The 25,686-nt window shown below is 37.0% G+C and overlaps 2 protein-coding genes across 12 annotated transcripts in view; one reads left to right on the top strand and one right to left on the bottom strand.

Annotated features, from left to right (window-relative positions):
* PACRG (parkin coregulated) overlaps nt 1-16,311 on the bottom strand; it is a 510,585-nt gene extending 494,274 nt beyond the window's left edge. Inside the window, exon 1 of one of the 2 annotated variants that reach the window (XM_029223337.1) lies at nt 15,905-16,311. In XM_029223337.1, coding sequence (XP_029079170.1) covers nt 15,905-16,048 — 144 coding nt within the window. In that variant the 5' untranslated portion in view covers nt 16,049-16,311. The remainder of the gene's footprint in view (nt 1-15,904) is intronic. The other variant, XM_029223338.1, reaches the window with a different exon arrangement.
* A 222-nt stretch (nt 16,312-16,533) lies between these two features.
* AGPAT4 (1-acylglycerol-3-phosphate O-acyltransferase 4) overlaps nt 16,534-25,686 on the top strand; it is a 1,398,816-nt gene continuing 1,389,663 nt past the window's right edge. For all 10 annotated transcript variants that reach the window (XR_003793727.1, XR_003793728.1, XM_029224043.1 and 7 more), the window contains exon 1: nt 16,534-16,636. Coding sequence is in view for 8 of the 10 variants with exons in the window: in XM_029224043.1 (XP_029079876.1) it covers nt 16,630-16,636 (7 nt within the window). In the remaining 2 variants the exon portion in view is untranslated. The remainder of the gene's footprint in view (nt 16,637-25,686) is intronic.

The raw sequence follows: 25,686 nt of genomic DNA, 5'->3' as shown, positions 1-25,686 counted from the left end.
GTGGTTTTCTCCATTATTTTCTGGTTATTGTTTTTGACTTGTTTTCTTTTGTATTTTTCTCCTTACTTATCAAAATCACAAGAGCCATAAACATTTAATGATATAAGTGGATTTTAGCAGTTAGTTATGTTTTTAAAATCTTCAAACAGTTTAGATAACCTAGGAGAAATTACTGTCTCATGGACTATTAAATAGGAATACAGAAAATAAACAGGAATACCAAAACATATCTGCCTATTTTGAGTTTGTTTAAGATGGACCTAATCCTTATCACTCATACCATAACATTAAATAGTAACAATACTTTTATACAGATATTCTTTGTAATCTTCTGCTCTTAGACAAATTATCTGGAATTAACAATCCAGAATAAGTATAGACCAAAAAAGTCTTTTTTCAAGTTTCCATAGACCATTTCTAGAAAATGATCCTATTCTAGACCAATAACGTTAATAAACTCCAAACAGCTAAAACTGTAGAAACCAAATTATATAACCATCAAGCAACGAATCTACTAATAAAAAAAATCATGATCAAAACATGACCATAAAACCCCAACCAACAGGGAAAATAATCCCTCACAAACAACAATCATACAAAAGAGGAAAGCAAAAATAAAATTACATGTCTTTTTTAATAACAAGACCAATAATATCTATTAAAAGTAAAGGCATTTTATTTATTTATTTGGCTTCTGGGATCTTAGTTCCCCGACCAGGAATCGATCCCCGGGCCCCGGCAATGAAAGTTCTGAGTCCTAACAACTGGACCACCAGGGCATTCCCCAAATAAAGGTGTTTTAAAAGAAAGCCATGAAATACATATTCAAATCAAAAACTCAGTAAAAATTTTTTATAAGGGAGATCAAGAGAAAGAAAATGCAAGAGTAGAAATAAAAAAATCTGTTGTCAAAACCAGAAGAATTAGTATAAAAATTCAGAAGACAGTATATGAAGAGAGAAAAAAAAAGAGCAAAACAAACCTAATGAAGAAAAAGAAGGCATAAATTAGCAACGAGGATATAACGGCAGATAGTAAAATTTTAAATATATTAACAATGTCTGTATGATCTGATGATTACAATTTTACTCAAAAGCATGTAGTGATGCTTTTTGGGAATAATTCAAGAGTGATTAACTCTAGTAAAAGGGGTTTGATATTTTTCTTTTTTCTCTTTTAGGTATTTTCTTAAAACCCTACATAAGTTTTCATTTTTATAATGAAAATAATTTCTCAAAAACACACTATTAAAAGGAAAACATGTTGAAATCCAATAAATTATTTTTGCAGAATGAAAGCATAGTATACATAGTGTTAATTTTCTTCCCAAAGGACAGTTTTAGTTTATAGAAACATCATTTTGTTCTAGCAGCAAAGAACTCCAGGAAGATAGGTTCCTCCTCTTGCCCCAAAGGATGAGTAAAACTTAGCAATCCCATCTCCCCAACTGTTATAGAATGAAAGTTTGTGTACCTCAAAATTCATATGTTGAAGCCCTAACCCCCAAGATGATGGTGTTTGGAGATAAGGCCTTTGAGAGGTAATTAGGGTTAGATTAGGTCATGAGGGTGGGTCCTTTAGGATGGGATTAGCAGCTTTATAAAAAGAGTATGAGTGAGTCTCTCTCTGCTCGCATGCACAGAGGAAAGGACATGTGAGAACACAATGGGAAGTTGGACCATGTGCAAGCAGAGAAGGTAGCTCTCACCAAGAACTGAATTGGCCAGCACCTTGATTTTAGCCTTCCCATCCTCCAGAACTGTGAGAAGTAAATTCCTGTTGCTTAAGCCCCTCAGTCTGTGGTATTTGTTATGGCAGACTAAGCTAAGACACTACCATGGCGTTAATACCTAATTTTGGATAAATAAATATAAGGGACTTGTTGTGGCTTGCTGGGAAGGATTTAGCCCCCTGATAAATGAAAGAGATACCAATAATTTATACTTGTTTTTTAAGCTAAACATCTCATGATTAAATAATGTACAAGAATGTAAGAATGATTTAATGTTAGAATGCCTGATGATGTTAACATTAACAGACTGAAGGAGAAACACCTTATGATCATCTCAATAAATGCAGAAAGTATCTTCGATAAAACTCAATACTACTCACAATTTTTTCAAAAACTCTTAGCAAATTAAGAATAGATTACTATTGTCCAAATTAGTCTGTACATCCAATATAATTTAATCCAAATCCCAAAAATGATTTTCATAAAATTTGACAACTTATTCTAAAATTCTTATAGATGGTAAGAGACCAAGAATGTCAAAGAGGATGGAAACAAATTTGGAGAACTCGTCTTACTAAATATCAAGATTTACGAAGCTACAACAATTAAGACCATGTGATGCTGGCTTAGTGATAGATAAATAGACTAATAGGACAGACTAGAGAGTCGCCATTTACTATTTATAAATGGTACTAGATGGGTGGCTCTGCATATGGAACAGATCAAATTAAAGCCTTACCTCTCATCTCAAAAAATGAATTAGTGACTAAATAATAATCTATATGTAAACATTACAAGAATAAAACATGTGCAAGAAAACAATATATCAGGATCAAAAAATATTTCTGAAACTAGGCACAAAATATACAAACCATAATGGGAGAATCTGATAAACATAAATATTTAGAATTAAATCTACAATTTCTGTTCATCAAAGAAAATGCAAAAAAAAAAAAGTATAATGACAAGTCACAGGCTAGGAGACAATACGTTGGGTCCATATCCAGAATATGTACATATCCAGAGTATATAAACAACATCAATATATCAATAAGAAAAGGACAGACAACCCAACAGGAAAAATGAGCAAAGACTAGAAATAGGCACACCACAGAGGAAAGAGCCCATATGATAAACTATGAAAAGAAAATATATCACTAGTTATCAGGGAAATGCAAAATTAAAACAAGATAACATTTCATGTCCTTCAGATTGGCACCATTTTTAGTCTGATATCACCAAATGACTAGGATTTGGGAAACAGCTGTTGGTAACTATATATATAGTTATATACATACATATAACTATATATGTATAAATATAAAACTTTGGAAAGCAATTTGACAAGCTCTATTAAAGTTGAAGTTGAAGCTATACCTCCTTACCAACAATTCCACAGATGGTGAACTTTGACATATGGCACAGGGAGTCCTAACCAAGGATGATGTGATGCTGCAATGTACAAACCTAACAGTCCCTCAGTAAGAGAATGAATAAACAAACTGGCTTGTTCATGTGATGGAATATGATATAGCAGGTAAACAAATTTCCTACAAGTGTTTCTGCTATAACAGGACAAATATTCCTGAAAAACAAACTGTTCTGCAAAGTGGCTTACTAGAAATGATCAGGTGTATGGGGAAAAAATATGGGAAAAATAATGTTTAAGAAGCTCATAAAAATCTCTGCGACTTTATAACCAGAGCACATATTAATCATTCTGATAAAAATGTACTAGCATAGTTAAAATTATTAAATTTCTAACCTTTGAAAATGAAATCCTGGAGTAAATATAGTGCTGTACCTTTAAAGAAAATGATGATAGGAGGTGCAAAGATGGAGCTTGCTTCATACTAAGTATCAATACTTCTAAGAGCAAGAACACAAACAGAACCAGGAGAAGTTGGTACTGTGGGCATTACTTCGTTTTACTTTGTACTACTCTGTCATCATGCTGCATTTAGCTGTTAGAATACTTTTCAATTAGCTGCTCTTACTTGGCACAAAATATTAAAAACATGGGGAAGATTACATATGAACCTCCTATTTATACAGACATTATTCCCCTGTTTATGAATTGAATATGAGCTCAAAGGCATTACAGAAATATGCACAGAATAGCTCAGGTGGAAAGGCAAGAACAATGCCCAGATTTTAATTATACACACACACACACACACACACACACACACACACACATATACAGAGTTACAAAACGTATGGATGCATATACATATGAACCACTTATATTTGGAAGTGATATACACAAACTTTAGGATCTTGGTTATCTCTAGGGATGGAAGGATGCAGGGTTGGAGAAGGAATGAGGATCCTTTAGCAAGGATCTGTTTATTTTTCTATAAGACTAGAAGTTTATTTAAAAGAATATGACATTATTATAACAAAACATTATTCTTTATAAAATCTAGATGAATACATGCCTATTTTCCACACTTATTTGTATACTTACATTGTTCAAAATACAGAAAAACATGATTAAAATAAAACATGAGATTCAATGGGAATGTTATTAGATTAAAAGAGGCTGGATATAAAATAAATATAAATATTCTTAGGAAAACTGACACCTATAAACATGAAGTGATAAAATATATTACTACAAGTGAAGACTATTAAAACATGACAATTTTTTTTTCCCAAGTGATTTATATGATCCTTGCAGTTTCAAAGGGATGTTTCAGTTTTGTATGTTATTAAAAGATCGTCTGGAATACTAAACTGGTAAAATGTTAAAATTAAAAATCAACATAATGGGGCCTCCCTGGTGGTGCAGTGGTTGAGAGTCCGCCTGCCGAGGCAGGGGACACGGGTTCGTGCCCCGGTCCGGGAAGATCCCATATGCCGCGGAGCGGCTAGGCCCGTGAGCCATGGCCGCTGAGCCTGCGCGTCCAGAGCCTGTGCTCCACAACGGGAGAGGCCACAACAGTGAGAGGCCCGCGTACCGAAAAAAAAAAAAAAAAATCAACATTATGGATATGAATTAACAGGAGAGATTAGCTTCACCAGTTTCTAAACATATTACCGAGTTATGATAGTTTAAACTGTGTTACACTGGTTAAAATATCCTCTGAAATATCTCTGATTATTATGTATAATTATAATACAATAATAGAATAACACAAATCAGCAAGGAATAGAACACTGCTTAATAAATAAATGTCTTTGGAAAAATTGAATAGCATAATACTATGTCCCTAAAGGTTCTGAACCTCTATTAAACACGAATTCAATCAACTACAGACACAATTAGAACAATTAAATCAGAATCTTAGAGGATGGACCTAGAAATCAGTATTTTTTAGCTACCCAGGTGATTACAATTTGCAATCTGTGAACCACAGCCTTAGATGTTTCAAATCCATTTATAATATGTATTATGAATGGGTTTCAGAGGTGCTGAGATATTGATCCCCTCAACATGCTGCAGGTGGGGAGGTGGATAGCCAGCAGGGCTGGGGTGCTTAGAAACCTCAGGCCTTTGCCTCAGGCCACAAGGAGAGAGTAGAACAGGCAGAGTCAAGCATTGCAGGGAGTGCTATAGATCAAACTTTCATCAGAGTCTTCAGATTCTGAAGAACTCTGATTCAGTAATTCTACTTCAGAAATTATATTTCAAAGAGATGTTTTAAAATGCAGAAAAATTGTATAAAAATATTAACTTTGTCATTATGTATAATAGCAAAAAACAGAAAGCAACTTGAGCGAATTACGAAAGAAATTATGGCACATTCAAAGAACAGAATTCTATGAGGTTTTTTTAAATGCGCAAGAGGAGTTTGTAATGACATGTAAAATATTAGCAAGTTAGAAGAAATCTGTATAATTTCATAGAGGGTATTATAATTATACACAATACAAGCTAAATATGCAAGTTATATAAATGTGTATTATGTACACACATTTTTCATAAAGTACATATACACTTTACTTATATGTTCTATAAAATATATACAATTTAAATAATTTTAAACATATATATAATGAATAGAATTTATAACATAATTCTTTTGGGCAAAGAAAGCATAAAATAAAGATTGAAAACTGAGTGAGCAGGAAACCTGGTCTGTCTTGCCTCTGAGCCTTTTCCTACTGCCCCTAACTCTTCCCCTCAGTCCCCCTCATCTTTTATATTTCACCAAACAAGATTCCCTTTGAGAAGTCTTTCCAGCCTCTTTCAGGCCATTCAGAGCTGTGGTCTCATAGCATCACACACTTCCTCTCTGACACTTTATAAAAACAGAAGCCATCTCGCTACTGTCATAAAATGAACTGAGAACAACCACAGCTAAAACAAAGTCTACACTCTCCTGTAGACACTGTGAATTCTGTTCTTGGATCAAATTGGACCATCAAAAGCCTACATACATATACCATGTGAATTTAATCTCATGGAAAATCCAGTTCCTCAAGATAGATTTTAACATCACCTACCTGGCCCTTACTGAAGTCTGTTGTGGATGAAATTGGCTAGTGTATTTCAAATAAGAAATAAAAATATAGATATGGTGTGTTGCATGTATTTAAAATGCTACAGGATCAATTTCTCTGAGAATTCAGTGTAGAGAAAGCTTGAATTCCCTACAGGGATTGGCAGGCTACTTCTTTTATGATAATGAGAAATGTATAATGTTCCCCTTTTGGCCCCTTCTGATGCCAAGAAGCTCAGAATGAAATGTGAACATCAATCAATAAATATACTGATGCTTATGAATGAAAAAATTGATTCTCCTTTTCTTAAGCTCAAGCTTCCTACTTTAATTACATTTTATTTCATTGTTTCACTGTTGTTTGTTCTATTTTATTTCTGATCATTCTAATTTATTCTCAAAGTCTTTTGTCTCAATGTATACATATCTTATTGTGAAACTATTGAAATTGGTTGAGGAAAACATTATAAAAAATACATAAGAAAATGTTTATGATCTTTTTTTTCTCACAAATGTATATTTTAAAAAGAGGAGGATGAAAGTCACCATTAAGAGAATGAAAAGGAAACTCACTGACAGGGAAACTATACTTGCAATACATGTATTTGACAATTGCTTTATATCATTTAGAATAAAATATGAAGAATAAGAATCATTACAAATAAATACACCCATTCAAGCCAAGAGAAAAGGAGGCAAAAGTCTAGAAAGGCACTTCACAAAAGACAACTAAATGGCCAATAAATAAATTAAAAAGCCTTAAACTCCATTAGTCAGAATAAAAATGAATATTAAATCCACAATGAGATAACATTATACACCCACTAGAATACCTAAAATGCAAAATAAAGAAAATAGTAGTTATCGATGATATTATAGAGCAAATGGTACTCTTATTCAGAGCTGGCAGGAGTTTAAATTTGAAAACTCAATTTTGAAAATGTTTTTTATATAGCTACTAAAGCAAACATATGCAAACCCTAGGACCCAGCAACCTGGACATTCTTAGATATGTTGTCCAAAAATAGGTACTAGAAAGAAGAACAGAGCTGGAGGTATTATAATCTCTGACTTCAGACTATACTACAAAGCTACAGTAATCAAAACAGTATGATACTGGCAAAAACAAACGAACAAACAAACAAAAACAGACACACAGATACATGGAAAAGAATAGAGAGCACAGAAGTAAACCCATGCACTTATGGTAGATTAATCTATCACAAAGAAGGCAAGATACACAATGGAGAAAAGACAGTCTCTTCAATAAGTGGTGCTGGGAAAACTGGACAGTTACATGTAAAAAAATAAAATTAGAACATTTTCTTGCACCACATACAAAAATAAATTTTAAATGGTTTAAAGACCTAAATGTAAGACCAGAAACCATAAAACTCCTAGAAGAAAATACAGGCAGTATGCTGTTTGACATAGATTTAGCATTTTTTTTTTATTTTAGCAAATTTACCCAATTTAAAAAATGGGCAAAAGAACTGAATAGACATTTTTCTGAAGAAGACATACATACAAATGGCCAACAGGCACATGAAAAGATGCTCAACGTTGTTAATCATCAGAGAAATGCAAATCAAAACAACGAGATATCACCTCACACATATCAGAAAGGTTATCATCAGAAAGACCATAAATAACAAATGCTGGTGAGGATGTGGAGAAAAGGAACCCTTGTATGCTGTTGGTGAGAATGTAAATTGGTGCAGCCACTGTGGAAAACAGTACAGAGGTTCATCAAAAAACTGAAACTAGAACTACCATATGATCCAGCAATTACATCCTGGGTATATACTGGAAGAAAATGAAAACACTAATCCAAAAAGATACATGTATCCCAATGTTCATAGCAACATTATTTACAATTGCCAAGATATGGAAGCAAACTAAGTGTCCATCAACAGATGGATGGATAAAAAAGATGTGGTACATGTATAAAATAGACTACTACTCAGCCATAAAAAAGAATGAAATTTTGCACTTGCAACAACATGGATGGACCAGGAGGGTATTATGCTTAGTGAAATAATTCAGGCGGAGAAAGACAAATACTGCCTGTTATCACATGGAATATTGTCTGTTATACATGGAATCTAAGAAATAAAACAAACTAGTGAATATAACAAAAAAGAAACTGACTCACAGATATAGAGAACAAATTAGTTGCTACCAGTGGGGTGAGGGAAGGGGAGAATGAGCAAAGTAGGGGTAGGGGATTAAGAGGCACAAGCTACTATGTATAAAATAAATAAACTACAAGGACATAGTCCTTGGCACAGGGAATGGACACTGGCACAGGGTATTTAGCCAATATTTTACGATAACTATAAATGAAGTATAATCTTTAAAAATTGTGAATCACCAGGTTGTACATCTGAAACTTACATAATATTGTACATCAACTATACCTCAGTTTAAAAAAAATACTAAAATTTTCCTAGTAGCACTATTTGTAAGTCTTAACCTAGAAGTCGCATAAATACTCATTAACACAGGAATGGATCAATAAATTATGTTATATTCCCATGTGAAAATAGTAGAAAGAAATGAGTATTAAGGATCTATGATCATATGCAGTAATGTGGGTGAATTTCACAATGGTGATCCCAGAAGTCAGACATAAAACAACTACATACTCTATGATTCCATGAATATAAGCAGAAATCTGTTGACAGAAGTTGGGATAAGGTTAGCTTAGGGTGTATATGGGCAGTGACTGGAAAGGTCCTGAAGGGGTTTTGTGGTGTTGGTAAGGTTTCTTGATGTGGGTTCTGACTACACCAGTGTGTTTGGTTTAATATTTATCAAGTGATATGTGTACATTTTCCACTTGCATGTTATGCATCTACCAAAGTCTAAAAAAAAGTGATCAAGAGAGGATTGTTCTCAGTTAGAAAAATCTAGTAATATAGCATACATTCTTTGCTCTGCCATTTAATAGGTGACCCACAGCAACAAAAAATTAAATTGTCTGAGATTTATATGCTGAATGGAAAAAAAAAAGTCTGCCCTGACTCCTCATAGGATTGCTCAGAAACAGAAATGGAATAGAGATGATGAGCCCTATCACATATTAAAGCATACACAAAGCCACTATCATTAATATACATATAGCACTGGCAGAGCATTCAAATTAAATAGGCAGATTTTTTTTTATAATCTAGTTTAACTATATGTGAAAGGTAATGCAACAACTTTTGACCAATTTGGAAAAAATATAATAAAATTTATACCTCACTTCTTAAACCAAAATGAATTAAGATGAAGTAAAGCTTTAAAATAAAACATTGAAATTATGAGGACTAGCGAAAAAAAGGTTAAAATTTTCCCTGTAATATTAAATAGGAGAGAGCTTTACTAAGCCAAGCCACTTAAACATTTTACAATGGGCATGTATAACTTTAATAAGAAGCTAATTAAAAATGGCATAAAACATTTCTAAGTTATTCTCATTCCTATATTTTATACTTATTTAACACCATTAGCATTTCCTTGATGTTGCTAATTTGAAGATGATTGCTAATTATAGTATAAAACATGGTCATTCATTAATTCATTTGACAAAAAATAATAGCTCCTACTATGTGCCAGGATCTTTTCTAGAGCTGGATATGCAGCAGTGAGTGAAACAGTAATAATTCCCTGCCCTCAAGGAGCTTACTCTGTAGTGGAAGAAGACATAGGATAAACTAGATTAATATTAGAGAGTGATCAGTGTCTATGGAAAAATACAACAAAGGGAAAGAAGATGGGTGTGCTGAAACAGGGATGGAGGGGGTTATTAAGAGGCTGACATTTTAAATAGTTGGAGAGGCCTCACTAAAAAGTTAGTTTTTTGAACAAATATTTGAAGGATCAAGAGATGGTGATATGTAGGGGGAAATATATTTCAGGCAGAGGGAACAGGAAGGGCAGGGGTACTGAGGCAGCTGTGTAACTGGTATATTCAAGAAACTGCAAGGAAACTATTGTGGATGGAACAGAACGAGGGAGGGAGAAAGTACTAAGTTATACATATAAAGAAGAAATGGCAGCTAGATTACATAGTGCCTTATAGGAGCTTAAAAACTTCAGCTTTACACTAAGATGAGCCACCTGAGGATCTGAAGTGATCAATGTCATCATCTGGCTGAGTTTTAAAGGGAACTTCTGGGCTCCTCAATTGGAGGAGGGTGGTTTAAAAAAAACAAACTAAAGACAGATGACAGTTATAACAACAGGAGGAAAACGATGAGATAACAGAAAAGTGTAGAATTGCTTTCCTTCATTCATCAAATATTTATTGAGTACATTGTTAGGTGCTGTTAGGATGAAAAAAATGACTTGGACACAGATTCTGCCCTCACAGGGAATTTACTTGAGGAGGTAAAACATGGGTAGACATAACTCTAATACATGATAGAAAACAATGAACAAAAATAAGTTTCCATCTTGGTTGAGAAAGAGAATTAGGGGAATCATCTTGAAGCAGTTGGCCTTTTAGCTGGCTGCAAAAATATAAGCTCCTTGATGGCATGCATTTAGCCTCTTCCTTACGGCTAGATTTCCAGCACCTAAAAGAGTGTATGGCACAGTCAGTGATCATTTGTTACCTAATGACTGAAGGGATTTGTGTTTGCAGATATGTAGGGAGAAGGGCATTGAAGCAAAGGGAACAACACAAGCAAAATCAAAGCAATGAAGAGTTACAGTTTAATTTGGTGGAAGCAAATGAGAATAGTGGGAGATGAAATTAAATCCATAGAATAGGGTTAGATCACAGAAGGCCTTGCTGGTCTTGTGGAGGTTCCATGATTTTTTGCTATAAGAACCAGTGATCTCCAAAAGCTTTCAGCAATAATAAGAGAACTTTGTACTGGAAGGATAAGTGTAATAGTACTGATAGTTGATTGAGGCAATCAATCAACTGATTGGTGAATGGAGTCTAGAGACCAGTTTAGATGATACCGCCAAAACCTAGACAAAAGGTAATGAGGGTCTCAATGAGGTTATTGTCACTTGGTCCCTTCGTCATTAGCACTTCCACTGTCCTAAGTAGGTATTTGTAAGCCTTACCATGGATGTGCATTTATTTGTACTGTAATTATTTTACTTGTGCCTCTTCTTTTCTTTTCTAGCAATATTTAACTCTCACGGTGGACACTTCGAATAAACCCCAAATTTCTGTTCTTCCTTTTGCTACAGTAATGAAATGCCTCAAGTTTTAGCTGAACACAGAGCTACCTGTCAGAGACTACATTTCCCAGCCTCTCCTGTAAGTGGTTGTTGCCATAAGCCTAGGTTTGGCAATGGATTTGAGCAAAAGTGATGAGTGCAGCTTCTGGAACATGCTGCTTGCTCTCCATTTCTTCCTACTTTTTCTTGCAGGTTGCTCCTTACTCATTTTTCTCTCCTCGTGCATGAAGTAGGTGTTGGAGATTATGCTCTTTTGGAATGATATAACTCTTAGCCCTTTTCCTGAAGGAACAGGTATAGGGGCCTAGAGTTGCTGCAAGGGTCAGTCTTTCATAGGCTTTTGCAAAAAGGGAAAATATAGGCCTATGACTAAACTCTGGCCAGTGGGATGTGAATGAAAGTGGGGTGCTGTGTCTGGGTCATGCTCATAAAAGGAAGCACTCTGTTTCTTATTTCCTCCATCCTGAGAGTAGGGATTTGACCCTGGTGATGGTGAGCTCACCTGGACTCAGGGCATCATCCTGCAGGATGCAAAACAAGAATATACAAGGCTCCTAAGTCCCTGGACCTATCTCATGGGGAAGTAGTGCCCAGTCTCCATGAATTGCCTACAAACTTGGACTCTGAGAGAACTTCCATCTTAGTTAAACTATTGTTATTTGGTCACCGTTACAGCAGCCAAATCAATATCTTAACATATAATTTATAAATACTGACCATTGCTCCTATGTGTTGAATGAATTAGTAAGCATAAAAGTTTCTATATAAATAAAGTAATATTAAAGAATTATTTCTCCCATTCCCATAAACTTTGAGCATAAAACATCTATAGTCTACTGAAAAGGAAAGATGTAGTATAAAGCTTCAGCTGAAGTCAGCATCTCATTCATCATAACCTTGGGCCCATAACCTAACTTGCTTTATGATAAGGTAGGTTAGCACAGAAAGCAAGTACCATCTGTTGAGAAGAAGCCAATACAACACTGGGTTACTGGTTTCTGGTTATAGGTTCTATCAGACCACAAACAAGGCCTTTAAAGGGAAAATAAACTAGGAAATCTTCAAATTCTGCATCTCCTATCATTCTTTTGAGTCAAACATTATAATAATATGAATTTGATTATTATTCTCTGATTGCAGGACTTTTCTCATTGCTTGTTTCTATACAGAATGCAACAACAATTTCACATAGGTAAAGTAAAGGAACTACTTACAGTTGAAGAACACTTGATATAGGGATTTAAAAAAAAAAACTAGCTACTTACATTTATCATTATTTTGTAAATAATTTTGCATTCACATACATAGATTATGACTGTTTAAGGATTTCGGCTTGCACAGCCCACCAGATCATATCTGTCTATGATCAAGCTTGTATATTTATATTACTAAAGCACCCTCAGTGAAACATTGGGAGTCTCCATATACCTCCTAAGGATATAGTTCTACAAGTCTTTTGGGGAAGTGCAATGGAATGGTGACTTATTTAATTAGTGAGTGTTGGAAAGAGGAACTGATGGCAAGCCCTAACACTAGAAAAGTGGTTTGAGGGTTGGCTTTTGGAACAAGGAATTGCAATTAAGAAAAGCTGGACAGGGCTTCCTTGGTGGCGCAGTGGTTGAGTGTCCGCCTGCCAATGCAGGGGACACGGGCTCGTGCTCCAGTCCGGGAGGATCCCACGTGCCGCGGAGCGGCAGGGCCCGTGAGCCATGGCCGCTGGGCCTGCGTGTCCGGATCCTGTGCTTTGCAGCGGGAGAGGCCACAACAGTGAGAGGCCCGCGTGCCGCAAAAAAAAAAAAAAAAGAAAGAAAAGCTGGACAATCCCACTACTGGGCACATACCCTGAGAAAACCATAATTCAAAAAGAGTCATGTACCACAATGTTCATTACAGCTCTATTTACAATAGCCAGGACATGGAAGCAACCTAAATGTCCATTGACAGATGAATGGATAAAGAAGATGTGGCACATATATACAATGGAATATTACTCAGCCATAAAAAGAAACGAAATTGAGTTATTTGTAGTCAGGTGGATGGACATAGAGACTGTCACACAGAGTGAAGTAAGTCAGAAAGAGAAAAACAAATACCGTATGCTAATGCATATATATGGAATCTAAAAAAAAACAAAAAACAAAAATGGTTCTGAAGAACCTAGGGGTGGGACAGGAATAAAGACACAGATATAGAGAATGGACTTGAGGACATGGGGGGGGAAGGGTAAGCTGGGACGAAATGAGAGAGTGGCATGGACATATATACATGTGAGAAGCAGCCGCATAGCATAGGGAGATCAGCTCGATGCTTTGTGACCACCTGGAGGGGTGGGATAGGGAGGGTGGGAGGGAGGGAGACACAAGAGGGAAGAGATATGGGAACATATGTATATGTATAACTGATTCACTTTGTTATAAAGCAGAAACTAACACACCATTGTAAAGCAATTATACTCCAGTAAAGATGTTAAAAAAAAAGAAAAGAAAAGAAAAGCTGGAGATTGGCATGTTATTTTCTGAATAGAAATAAACCTTAGGAAAGAGGCGTGTTTTGACCATGTAATGCTGAAAGGTCTACACTGTCGTGGGCAGAAATGTTGAAATGTTAATATTGGATACAAAAAGGAAGGTGTTTATTTCCTGTACCACTGAAGTTAGTTTGTATAAACAGTCTCTCTCTTTTATCAAGACTTGACCATTGCTGTTAGTGGTGGCTCTCCTTGGAGTTTTAAGGACTGAGACTTTGTTTTGCTGATCCCAAATCCCCAGAACTATGCCGAGCAAGTTCTCAGATTTAAAAAAACAAACAAAAAACAATCAAACAAAAAAACTATTGTTGACTGAATGAATGAATGGATGGATGAATAATGTTCGCATCTAACAATTATGATTTCCACTAAATGAAGTGAAAGAATGACTCATCCTCTTTTGAGGATCCCAAAGGAGACATAAATATTACACTAAGGGATTTTCCTTAAGTATATGGAAACAAAAAGATAATTTATCTCAAATAAGTTGTTTATAATGAAGGCTGCTTCATAATCGATTTTTTTGTTTGAGTCTTGTAAGCATATTTGTTCATTTGTCAGTACTGAAATACTTGATTTTCCAGAATTATGACTTTAGGTGCAAAGCTATGTTTTTTAAAAAGAAAACGTGATTATAAATATAGGTTTAGAAAAAAAAGAATCTGGCCAATTTTTTACATGTCTTTGAAGAAATATAACATTGAAAAAAATCACTAAAATTATAATCATACATACTGTTTAGAAGAAAAAAAGAAATAATTAGCTTGAATGTTATGGTATTCTGTGTTGCTGATAAATGAGTCATATTGACTCCCATGACCACATATTCACATGAAATACATGCAAAAGGACTGCAGTTACAACAAGCAGAAAGTTTTAGTCTACTTCTAAGAAGTTTAACTATTGCAATTCAACTGACACACATTCTGATAACCAGAATTTCATTTTGTGTAGCAACATGGGAATCTGGCCTCAGCGTCTAAAGGTGATCTGTTTCATTCCTGTATTTTAAGGATGTGGTTTAGGAATAAGGTATTAGGTTTGCAACATTTATGTAAAACGAATAATGTGACACTGGAAAGCAATGCTCTTCATTTAACATAATGAGTTGCTCTACAATAAGTCAGATCCTCCCAGAGTGTAAATTATACAAATTTGAAAGCTGCATTTATTATTGAATATCTCATTCACAGACAAGTTCTTACTCAGTAGTAAAACCTGGTGTAGTATACCAAATTAAAAGTTTTTTTTTTTTAAACTATCATGCACGTACCCAAACCATTTGTGTGCAGTTTAAAACTTTTCCTCCTAAGGAAACTATTGAGAATATTGAGAATAGTTGATTTTTACTACCACCAAACAGTAGAAATGAAATATGAATTGTATTAATAGGCAGAAATACTTGAACAGAAGCTTGGATTGTTTAAAATTAATAGTTTAAAAGATCTATCTGGAAATAGACTTCTTATTAAGTTGCCTTTTAGTACTCTAACATGCGATTTTGTGAGAGTGTTGTTAGAAGAAATGCTAGGATATTCTAAAAATTTCTAGGTTGGTTGATGAAATTTCTTACTGTTAATTAATGAGTTTATGTTCCCAGCTGTACATCAGCACATGTTAAATTTTGCAAGAGAGTTTATGATTTCTAAGAACTCTCCTTCTATAAGGCCTTTTGCTGAGTGAGACAGTTTAGGAATCAATAAGTAAAGGGGATCTTTCTTCTTTGTGTAAATAGCTTAAGAGTAAATTTAGGTGGTCTAGAAACCGTGAGTTATTAGGAAGGTGCTTAGAAACAGGCACAGTACGTCAGCTGCCCGAGATCCCTTCTAGCAGCCTAGCCTGGACCTCCACACTCTGTTGGGCACCGTCTGTTACTGGCCGAGTAATTGCCATTTTTGGCAAAGACCACCCTAGATATGGGCTCAGAATCCATCCTAGGGCTAGCCATCCTCTACAACCTGGTGTCCCCTGATTCGGAGCGAGTACATTCAATTCAGGAAGATCACTTACGACTGAGTTTTTCATCATGGCTTTGACTGTGAAGCCCTCAGAAACCAGGGAGTGAGGCTGGTGCACCGGGAGCGGCAGCTTGGTCCTCTTCGGCATCTTGTCTGGGCATTTGTTTAAGCTCAGGGTCTCTTTTTCTGCCACCATCTTCCTAGAAAATGTCTTGTTCTCATAAAACGTGTAGTAAAACAATCAGTGAGTTTTACGGATGTGAGAAGGAGGTCGGGAAAAAATGTAAAAAGGCGCGTTACTGGTAGAATTTCACGCCCTCGTAGTGCCCAAGTTGATCCAGATGTTTGGCAGCTCCCAGGTGAAGGGAGTTGAGGGGAGGGGAGGGGCGGGAAGAGGGCAGGACAGAGGCTAGAGCCACAACAAGCTTCCAAAGGTAACCCTCCCGGTTGCTAAGCGACACGTCAACACTGCGGCCGAATGACCCTGCCTCTCGGTGACGGACGTTTCCTAGGCCTCAGGCCGGAAGGGCGGCGGGCGGCGGGCGGCGGGCCGCGGGCGGCAGCGACCGACCTGAGGAGAGACTACGCATTAAAACTACGACTCCCAGAAGGCCTCGGGTTAAGCCCCCATTGCGCATGCGCGCCCCCACGGGCGGGCGCGGGGGAAAGGCTTCCTGCACGATTTAACCCGGGAGTGTCGCTCGTGTGAGGCGCAGGCGGCCGCCGGCGTGCGTGTAGGCCTTTGCTCGCCCGGCAGCCTCCAACTGCCCAGTGGCCATGATAGGTACGTGGGTATCTGACAGGTACAGCCTCTCTGCGCCGCCTCGCGCCCAGCTGTTGCGCCGCGCCGGGCCTCGGCTGACAGGGACGCCGGGGTGCTGCCCGTGTCCGCTGTCCGTGGCAGGGTGTCGGTGTCCGCGCCATCCTCAGCCTGCGCCGCCGGCTCCCCGGTGCCCGCCGTGGCCCTGGAGAATAAGTGTGTGTGTGTGTCCTAAGCCCCTACCCGGCCCTCGTTTGACGGGCTTCCCCCTGGAGCCAACTTCGCGAGGGACCCTGGCGTGCGCCTCGGCGCTGCCCGAGGCGAAGGCTGCGTCCCGCGGTCTGTCAGCGAGCGCACAGCCCGCCGGACCTCTAGGGGCTGTGGGAAGGCCCCGCCTTCCGCCCCGGTTTCCGTCCCTCAGGGCGCTTGGGAGGCGGTCTTGCCGCTTAGGACAGATTGGGACCCACTCTCCGGAGAACTCTTTAAGGGAAACGCTCGCGAAGCGCTAATCTCTAATGGACAGTGCCTAGGGACGATGGTTGAGGTCAAAACAAATTCCTGCAGATGGATTTAAACTTCTTGCTCCCTTGGGTTTTGTCTTCTAAATCTCTCCCTAGAGGTCTGAGTTGAAAGAATAATTGAGTCAGTGATAACAAGGATCAAAACTTTCGCATTGTGAACTAACGATTCATTTTGCAAAAACAAAACAAAACAAAAAACAATAAAACCAGTTTTTTTATACACAGAAGGCCCTAGGTGCATTTATGTGAATAAAGCTTTGGAAGTGGCTGTTAGAGTTGCTTATAAACCCTGTAATATGTAAGATTAGAAAAGTTCCTGTCTTCCAGGATTGTTAAGCCAAAAGTTATTTTAAGGGTTATCTCTGAAAATTAATGGAAACGCACAGTGTGATTACAAAACATTGATGTTTGGGGAGATTATTATGACAGATTTCCTGTAGAACATGTATTGGTTTGGTGAGTTTATTTGGGGATTATTCTTGAATGGGCACCACTTACAAAACGCAAGTACATCTGAAGTCAGATGTCGCCTATCCAAGAAGATAGAAGGTGATTTTTAAAAATATATAAGTTTGTATGCACTGATAAACTTACATCTTTTATTTGTTAAACGAATGTTAAAGTGTAAAACGTTTTATCCGTCACTAGGAGAATCATGCCAGCTAACTGACACTGTGTTTGCAACAATGATAAAACCTAAGGATGTTGTCCAATTTTTCTTACCTTTCTAGCATGGTATGATTGTTGGTGAAGCTATATACAGGCAAGAATTTAAGATCTAAAAATCATCACTTAATTCTAAATTGTTATCTAATAGACGATTATATAGATAACTTTGTTAGAATGAACTATGTTTATGCAGTTTGTTTGGGATTTAGGAACACAGGAAGGAAGCGTATTATCTTTAGATTTGATGATTAGACATTTATTAATAACTGGTAGTGATGTGGAGAATGTAAGGTGGATTTTTAAAAGTGTTCTTTCTCATACTCCAGCTATTGTTTGACACAGTGCAAATAAGTGTATTACAACATAAATAGATCCATGCTCCCTCCCAGGAAAAGTACCTTACTTGTTAAAACCATGTGGACAATGTACAATAAATTATACAGCTAGTCAACTACTTGCATTGCCTAATTCGGTCAATGGGTACATTTTAATAAAAATCTTAATTGCCAATTTTGGAGTTGGTTCAGTTGAATAATGCCAAAGGTAAGTGAAAGTGGGAGCAATTGAAGGAAAATCTTGGAGTGATATTTCCCGTTTCTAAACTTTGGAGCCAGGAAAGGCCTTATTTATAGTCTATATCCAGTGATATACTGGAGATTAAAATATACATTAATATATATCTGGGGATTATTTTATTTTTGTTAAAGACGTGTGCTGCTCAGAACTTGCCCCTTTTGTGCCTATGCTGTCTTTAATTGCTACACATTCTTTAAAGCTAACAGTACTCTTCTACTTTATGTAAATCTCAGCTCACTTTTAAGGAAAAACAAAAATTGCAAGTAAGGGGGATTGACTGTTGCCTCACTACCAGTAAAATTACCTTTTTTTGCTTTCTCAAAATTCAGGATTCTTTCTTGGCACAGAGACAGTTTCAAAAGTACTTACATTTTCCAGTTAGATTATGATTAATATGTTAAATGCCCTGACTCAGACAGCTATAGAAATATAATTTAATTGGGTGAAAAATTATGACGTTTTGAGAAATATGGAGAGGATGTTAAGATAATATAAAGCATAATAAAAACTTAAGAGAATTCAACTTAGAAAAATGTAATTTTTGGTACCTCTCTTAAAATTATATTTCACCCTTTTTTAAAATTACCATTTTTGTGTGTTTAAAATTGAATTTTAATAGTAATATTTGTGGTATATTCTATATGTATGTTGTATAGAACTGGATTTAGGTATTTAAGTAGTATCAGATGTTAAAGTGCATGGATATATATATAACCATGTTGCCAATTTTGAAATTCAAACCCAATGTCTTAAAAATGATTTTTGAGTGATTTAAAAAATAATTAGAACATAATCTCTTCTGTATCTTGTTTAACTTAACATCTCTTAGAAGGCTTACAAACCTGCATGTACAGATCCACCCTACAGTGATTCCTGTCTAGTATTTAGTGGATGTACATAACTTATGCAGGTACTCTCCAATAAATGAGCATACAGTAGGTTTACAGACAGTTGCTGTCATCAGGAAGGTTTGTGTCCATATTTCATTTGCATATGTAAGCCTATATGTAAAGTAAAAATATTATTACAGTTTCTAAGTGGATTTTCTAGCTAAAGGGTTTGTAGACTTTGAATTTTGCTAGGGATTTCCAAATTGTTTAAAATAAATTATGCTGTTTTACATTTCTATCTGCCATAACAAGGTAGCAAAGAGCTGTCCTACTCCTCTGAGCTGAAAAATTACAAAAAGACATCCTTCCCAGAACTGACCCAGCATTCAACAGCAAAGCACCTACTGGGTTTCCCCTCTCTCTCCAAAGACATTGCCTTCGAACAGTGCACAAGGTGCACAACTGTCCTTAATGGCCCTGCCCCCCTTCAACAATGTTTATAAGAGTGTCCACGTTCCCTCTGTGTACCATAAAATTTTTTATTTTTGTCTTTCTGATAGATGAAGAACAGTATATTTTAATTTTTTAAATGAATCTTATGAAGAAAAAACCTTCACAACCTTCACTTCTCATTTTATAATGCTTTATTTTCATGAAAGCAGATTCAATAATTGAGTATCTACTGTGTGCCCAGTACTGTTCCAGGTGCCAGGGATACATAAGTTAAAAAAAACAAAAAACAGAAAAAAACACCCCGCCGTCATGAATGTACAGTCTCACTGTACTGTTTGCCCACAAATCTGCATATTTGTTTTAAAGCTTGTATGCAGTGAATTTTAAAGTCTCAGAATTTATATTTTAGTTAAATATACTGTCTACTGCTACTTACTCTGCCATTTCAATAATTTTAGATGAGAAGTGACCCTGCATCTAAGTACCCAAGGTAGGCTCTGAAAGCTGTTTATAATGAGGTACAATTGTGTCACAAAAGAAGTTCTAAGTTTTTGCATAGATATCATGTAATTATGTACAGTTCTTCTTTGGGTCCAAAGGCTCTAGAATGATGACTCTATGCCCTTTTCAACTTTGGAACTATTTCTAAGGATTTTTTTGAAGTCTGCATTTTTTTGAAACCTCATGGCTTCATTGCTTGAAAATGATACAATGAAAGTACTTTGTATTAAGATATGCAAATCCATTTCTACCTCCAAACCTTCTTTGAAAAATTCAGAAAAGAAGGTTCTTCTTACTTGGTAATGTTTCATATTCATGAAGGCAGTTTCAATGCAGAATACTTTATTCTGTTAGCTTTTAGTTTCTTGATCAGTGGAAATTGTTTCTTACCTGCTGTTTCTTCAGCCTTTAATTGTGGCCCAGTGCTTATATAGTGTTTCTGTTTTAATTTTCATTTAATGAGCTTATTTTAAATGTTTCTTTGTAGTAATCTGAACGGTTTCTTTCTTAAATTTTTTAATATTAAAGAAAGAGATTTATGTTGCAGCTCACCTTCCTGTCTTATTTACTTATATGCTTGGTCATGTATTGAGACCATCTTAGGACGTTTGTATTTTTAAGAGTGTTGATGGGTTCTTGATGATTTCTCCAGTTGACTCTTACTGTAAGACTTGAATAGGGTTCCCCATAAAGGATAATTTTAGAGCCCTTAACATCAGAAGTGAGAAGAATCTCTGTGTACAGCACATAGCAACCTTCCCCATCCCTTAAACCCCCACCCCTGTCAAATTAGGGGAAAAAAGTGGTGATTAGGGAACTAATACTGGTGTTCCAATTGAAACATGTTCATTATTTATCCATGTAATTGATGAATGCACCAGTTATTCCTACTATTAAGTGTTTTTTGAACTTTCAGTGAATAAATAATATTACCTGAGATGAAGCCCTTTGCAGTTACATCGTCATTTTTAAGCTTATTCAGAGTAGATCCATTTTCCAGAACATGGAAAGACAGGAATTAGACACCTGAAATTCACTCAGTATTAACATGGAGAAATGGGACTGAGGTTTGTAATGTGTGTGTTTCGGAGGTGAACCTTTGGTTGTAGCGTCTACCTGTACTCTCCCTTTTTCCTTCCCTCATTTTCTTCTTCCCCGCACTCTTTGCTTTTGTCAGAAGCTGGACTTTTAATGTTTCATTCCTTAGCTCACAGAAGCAGCTGCTTTCTGACTAATTAAAGAGGTGAACTCTTTCCTTGCTTGCCTCTGGGGTTTCCACAGGGCTTGGTTGGTTATACAAGTGTTCCTGAGGGTCATGACTGGAATTGTGTGACTTAACAAACCAGGACCACCATGGCTTCTCCCATAGACATTCTCTTGACAGGGAGTTGTCTGCAGTAAAACTACTCGTAGGCCCAGCAAATGCATTTTGTTTTGAGGGGAATCTGGTCCTGATTACATTTTTTCCCTTGAGCCAGAGTTTTGGGGATTGAGGAAGCTTGGACTGGCTTGAGGATAGGGCAGGATTTAAGCTTACTTGTCTGGAGAAATAAAGACTTAAGGATAATAATTCATGCTCTAGGTCATCTCTCTACCTGTGAACTATGGCTTGAAGTCCTTTCCAGCTCCCTGGTGACTCCTCAGGGAGTGAGAGGTACAGATTTAACTGAGGCAGCATTATCTGAGTTGCTTCTTATCTGGGATGCTGATCACAAGCAGATGTAGACTGCACAAGTCGGTTGGCATCCACTAAGTATGGATATATGTGTGACAATGTCTAAAGATGTTTTTAAATGAAGATGGCTTGAATTCATACTGTTGGATGGGAATTGTGTGTGTTTTACTGTGCAGTCAGTTTGGACATAGTTATATGATAGAAACAGAAAGGGATATATAGTGGAGGTCTGATATTTGCTTCCTACTGTTGTTCATTGAGGAACTGGTGACATGTCCAGTCAGTGGTAGGTAAGGGAATTTCTTCCTTTATTATGGTCCTCTCTAGAGTTTTCTTCTTTTTTTATTGCCTCTGTGTGTGTATGTATGTGTGTGAGTGTTTGTACGTTTCTTACTACATGCACATTTTCTTATCAAATGTATTGAATTTTTTTCCCCATCAGCTTGATTTCAAGAAAGTCATCAAATTATCTTATTCATAGTTTATGTTGCTGGAGTTTCACACGGGGTCTGTATCCTCGCCTTTATACCCTGGCAATTGGGTACTGTTTAGTACTGCAACGCGTTTTATAACTCTTTTTTGGGGGGGGCGGTGAGGGGAAGCTCTAGAATTATTTGTACTTGGGTTTTAACATCTAAGGAACTTCTCTGTTGAGTCCAGTTATGGTTGTCACAATTATTCGTGTATAAATTTATTAAACATCTCTTCTGGCTACTGTACTCAATTTAATCATATTATGCCCAGTAGAATGCAAGTTATGCAGGTAAAGTTAGTCAGAGAAGGGTGGAAATGCCATTTGAGGTCTGGTTTCTGGGGTGACATGATTTCTTTTTTTTTTGTCCTCAACAAATGTTGACAACAGGATGATTAGCATTAATGACCTAAGATTGATAAATATGTGTGAATTCTTTAATAGTTAAGAAAGATTTTTTAAAATTAATATAAGAACTTTCTTAGCATAAATGAGAACTAGATAGCTTTTTTTTTTTAACATCTTTATTGGAGTATAATTGCTTTACAATGGTGTGTTAGTTTCTGATTTATTTATTTATTTATTTTTGGCTGCGTTGGGTCTGTGTTGCTGCGCGCGGGCTTTCTCTAGTTGCGGCCAGTGGGCTTCAGTAGTTTAGCACACGGGCTCTAGAGCTCAAGCTTAGTAATTGTGACACACGGGCTTAATTGCTCCGCGGCATGTGGGATCTTCCCGGACCAGGGCTGGAACCCGTGTCCCCTGCAATGGCAGGCGAATCCTTAACCACTGCGCCACCAGGGAAGCCCCTCGTTTCTGCTTTATAATAAAGTGAATCAGCTATACATATACATATATCCCCATATCTCCTCCCTCTTGCGTCTCCCTCCCACCCTCCCTATCCCACCCCTCTAGGTGGTCACAAAGCACGGAGCTGATCTCCCTGTGCTATGCGGCTGCTTCTCACTAGCTATCTATTTTACATTTGGCAGTATATATAAGCCCATGCCACTCTCTCACTTCGTCCCAGCTTACCGTTCCCCCTCCCCGTGTCCTCAAGTGCATTCTCTACATCTGTGTCTTTATTCCTGTCCTGCCCCTGGGTTCTTCAGAATCTTTTTTTTTTTCTTTTTTACATTCCATGTATATGTGTTAGCATACGGTATTTGTTCTTCTCTTTCTGACTTACTTCACTCTGTATTACAGACTCTAGGTCCATCCACCTCACTATAAATAACTCAATTTTGTTTCTTTCTATGGCTGAGTAGTATTACACTGTATATATGTGCCACATCTTTATCCATTCATCCATTTACATTTAAGGTAGTTATCGATACGTATGTTCCTATGACCATTTTCTTAATTGTTTTGGGTTTGGGTTTTCTTGTAGGTGTTTTCCTTCTCTTGTGTTTCCTGCCTAGAGAAGTTCCTTTAGCATTTGCTGTAGAGCTGGTTTGGTGGTGCTGAATTCTCTCAGCTTTTGCTTGTCTATAAAGGTTTTAATTTCTTTGTTGAATCTGAATAGATCCTTGCTGGATAGAGTAATCTTGGTTGTAGGTTCTTCCCTTTCATCACTTTAAATATGTCCTGCCACTCCCTCTGGCTTGCAGAGTTCCTGCTGAAAGATCAATTGTTAACCTTATGGAGAGTCCCTTGTATGTTATTTGTTGTTTTTCCCTTGCTGCTTTTAATATTTTTTCTTTGTATTTAATTTTTGATAGTTTGATTAATATGTGTCTTGGCATTTTCCTTCTTGGATTTATCCTGTATGGGACTCTGTATGCTTCCTGGACTTGATTAACTTTTTCCTTTCCCATATTAGGGAAGCTTTCAACTATAATCTCTTCAGATATTTTCTCAGTCCCTTTCTTTGTCTCTTCTTCTTCTGGGACCCCTATAATTCGAATGTTGGTGTGTTTAATGTTGTCCCAGAGGTCTCTGAGACTGTCCTCAATTGTTTTCATTCTTTTTTCTTTCTGCTGCTCTGCAGTAGTTATTTCCACTATTTTATCTTCCAGGCCACTTATCCATTCTTCTGCCTCAGTTATTCTGCTATTGATTCCTGGTAGAGAATTTTAAATTTCATTTATATTGTTGTTCATCATTGTTTGTTTGCTCTTTAGTTCTTCTAGGTCCCTGTTAAACGTTTCTTGTATTTTCTCCATTGTATTTCCCAGATTTTGGATCATCTTTACTATCATTACTCTGAATTCTTTTTCAAGTAGACTGCCTATTTCCTCTGCATTTGTTTGGTCTGGTGGGTTTTTACCTTGCTCCTTCATCTGCTGTGTATTTCTCTGTCTTCTCATTTTGCTTAACTTACTGTGTTCGGGGTCTCCTTTTCGCAGGCTGCAGGTTGTAGTTCCCGTTGTTTTCAGTGTCTGCCCCCACTGGCTAATGTTGGTTCAGTGGGTTGTGTAGGCTTCCTGGTGGAGGGGACTAGTGCCTGTGTTCTGGTGGATGAGGCTGGATCTTCAATTTCTGGTGGGCAGGACCATGTCCAATAGTGTGTTTGGGGTGTCTATGACCTTATTATGATTTTAGGCAGCCTCCCTGCTAATGGGTGGGGTGGTATTCCTGTCTTGCTAGTTGTTTGGCATAGGGTTTCCAGCACTGTAGCTTGCTGTTCATTGAATGGAGCTGGGTCTTCACGTTGAGATGGAGATCTCTTTGAGAGCTTTCTCTGTTTGATATTATGTGGAGCCAGGAGGTCTCTGGTGGACGAATCTCCTGAACTCAGCTCTCCCACCTCAGAGGCACAGGCCTGACACCTGGCTGTAGCACCAAGACCCTGTCAGCCACACGGCTCTAGGCTCCGGCTCCAATGTTCAGAGTCTGATATGCCAGGCACTGCCTTGAGGGTTCCGCGCCCTGTGCTCTGGCTGCTCCCAGTGTCTCACTATGTAGGTTTAAGTGCTATTTATATATGTAAAAATATTGGGAAGTATACCTCAAAATTATTATCTTTGGGTCGTGGGATTTTTTTTTTACTGTGGTTTTCTGAGTTTTTTCACCTCTTCAGCATTAAGCATGTAGTATTTTGGAAATACAGAAAATGCAATGGTGTTATAATCCTAGTCTTAAGGATAGGACACGTGTATCACTGGTTGGTGTATATGTAGAACTGATTACACTTTTGTGACAAATTGTCAAATAAATTAGTAATGGTAGCATACTTGTAGTAATTTCATGTTCTTGTCATAAAAGTAGCGTTTTCAGAAAAACAAATACTAGTACCATAATTTCACTTTTCATTTTTTTCAATAGCATTATACACTATCGAGGCATGGCAATACAATCACTGTATTAGCTTCCTGTTGCTGCTATAACAAGTTAGCATAAGTTTGGTGGCTTAAAACAACACAAATATATTCTCTTAC

The sequence above is a fragment of the Monodon monoceros genome, unplaced genomic scaffold (genome assembly GCF_005190385.1).
Source record: "Monodon monoceros isolate NGI ecotype Baffin Bay Population unplaced genomic scaffold, NGI_Narwhal_1 Super_Scaffold_15, whole genome shotgun sequence".
NCBI classification, from domain to species: Eukaryota; Metazoa; Chordata; class Mammalia; order Artiodactyla; family Monodontidae; genus Monodon; species Monodon monoceros.
The sequence above is the reverse complement of the archived record's forward strand: the minus strand, read 5'-3'. Positions and strand labels throughout refer to the sequence as shown.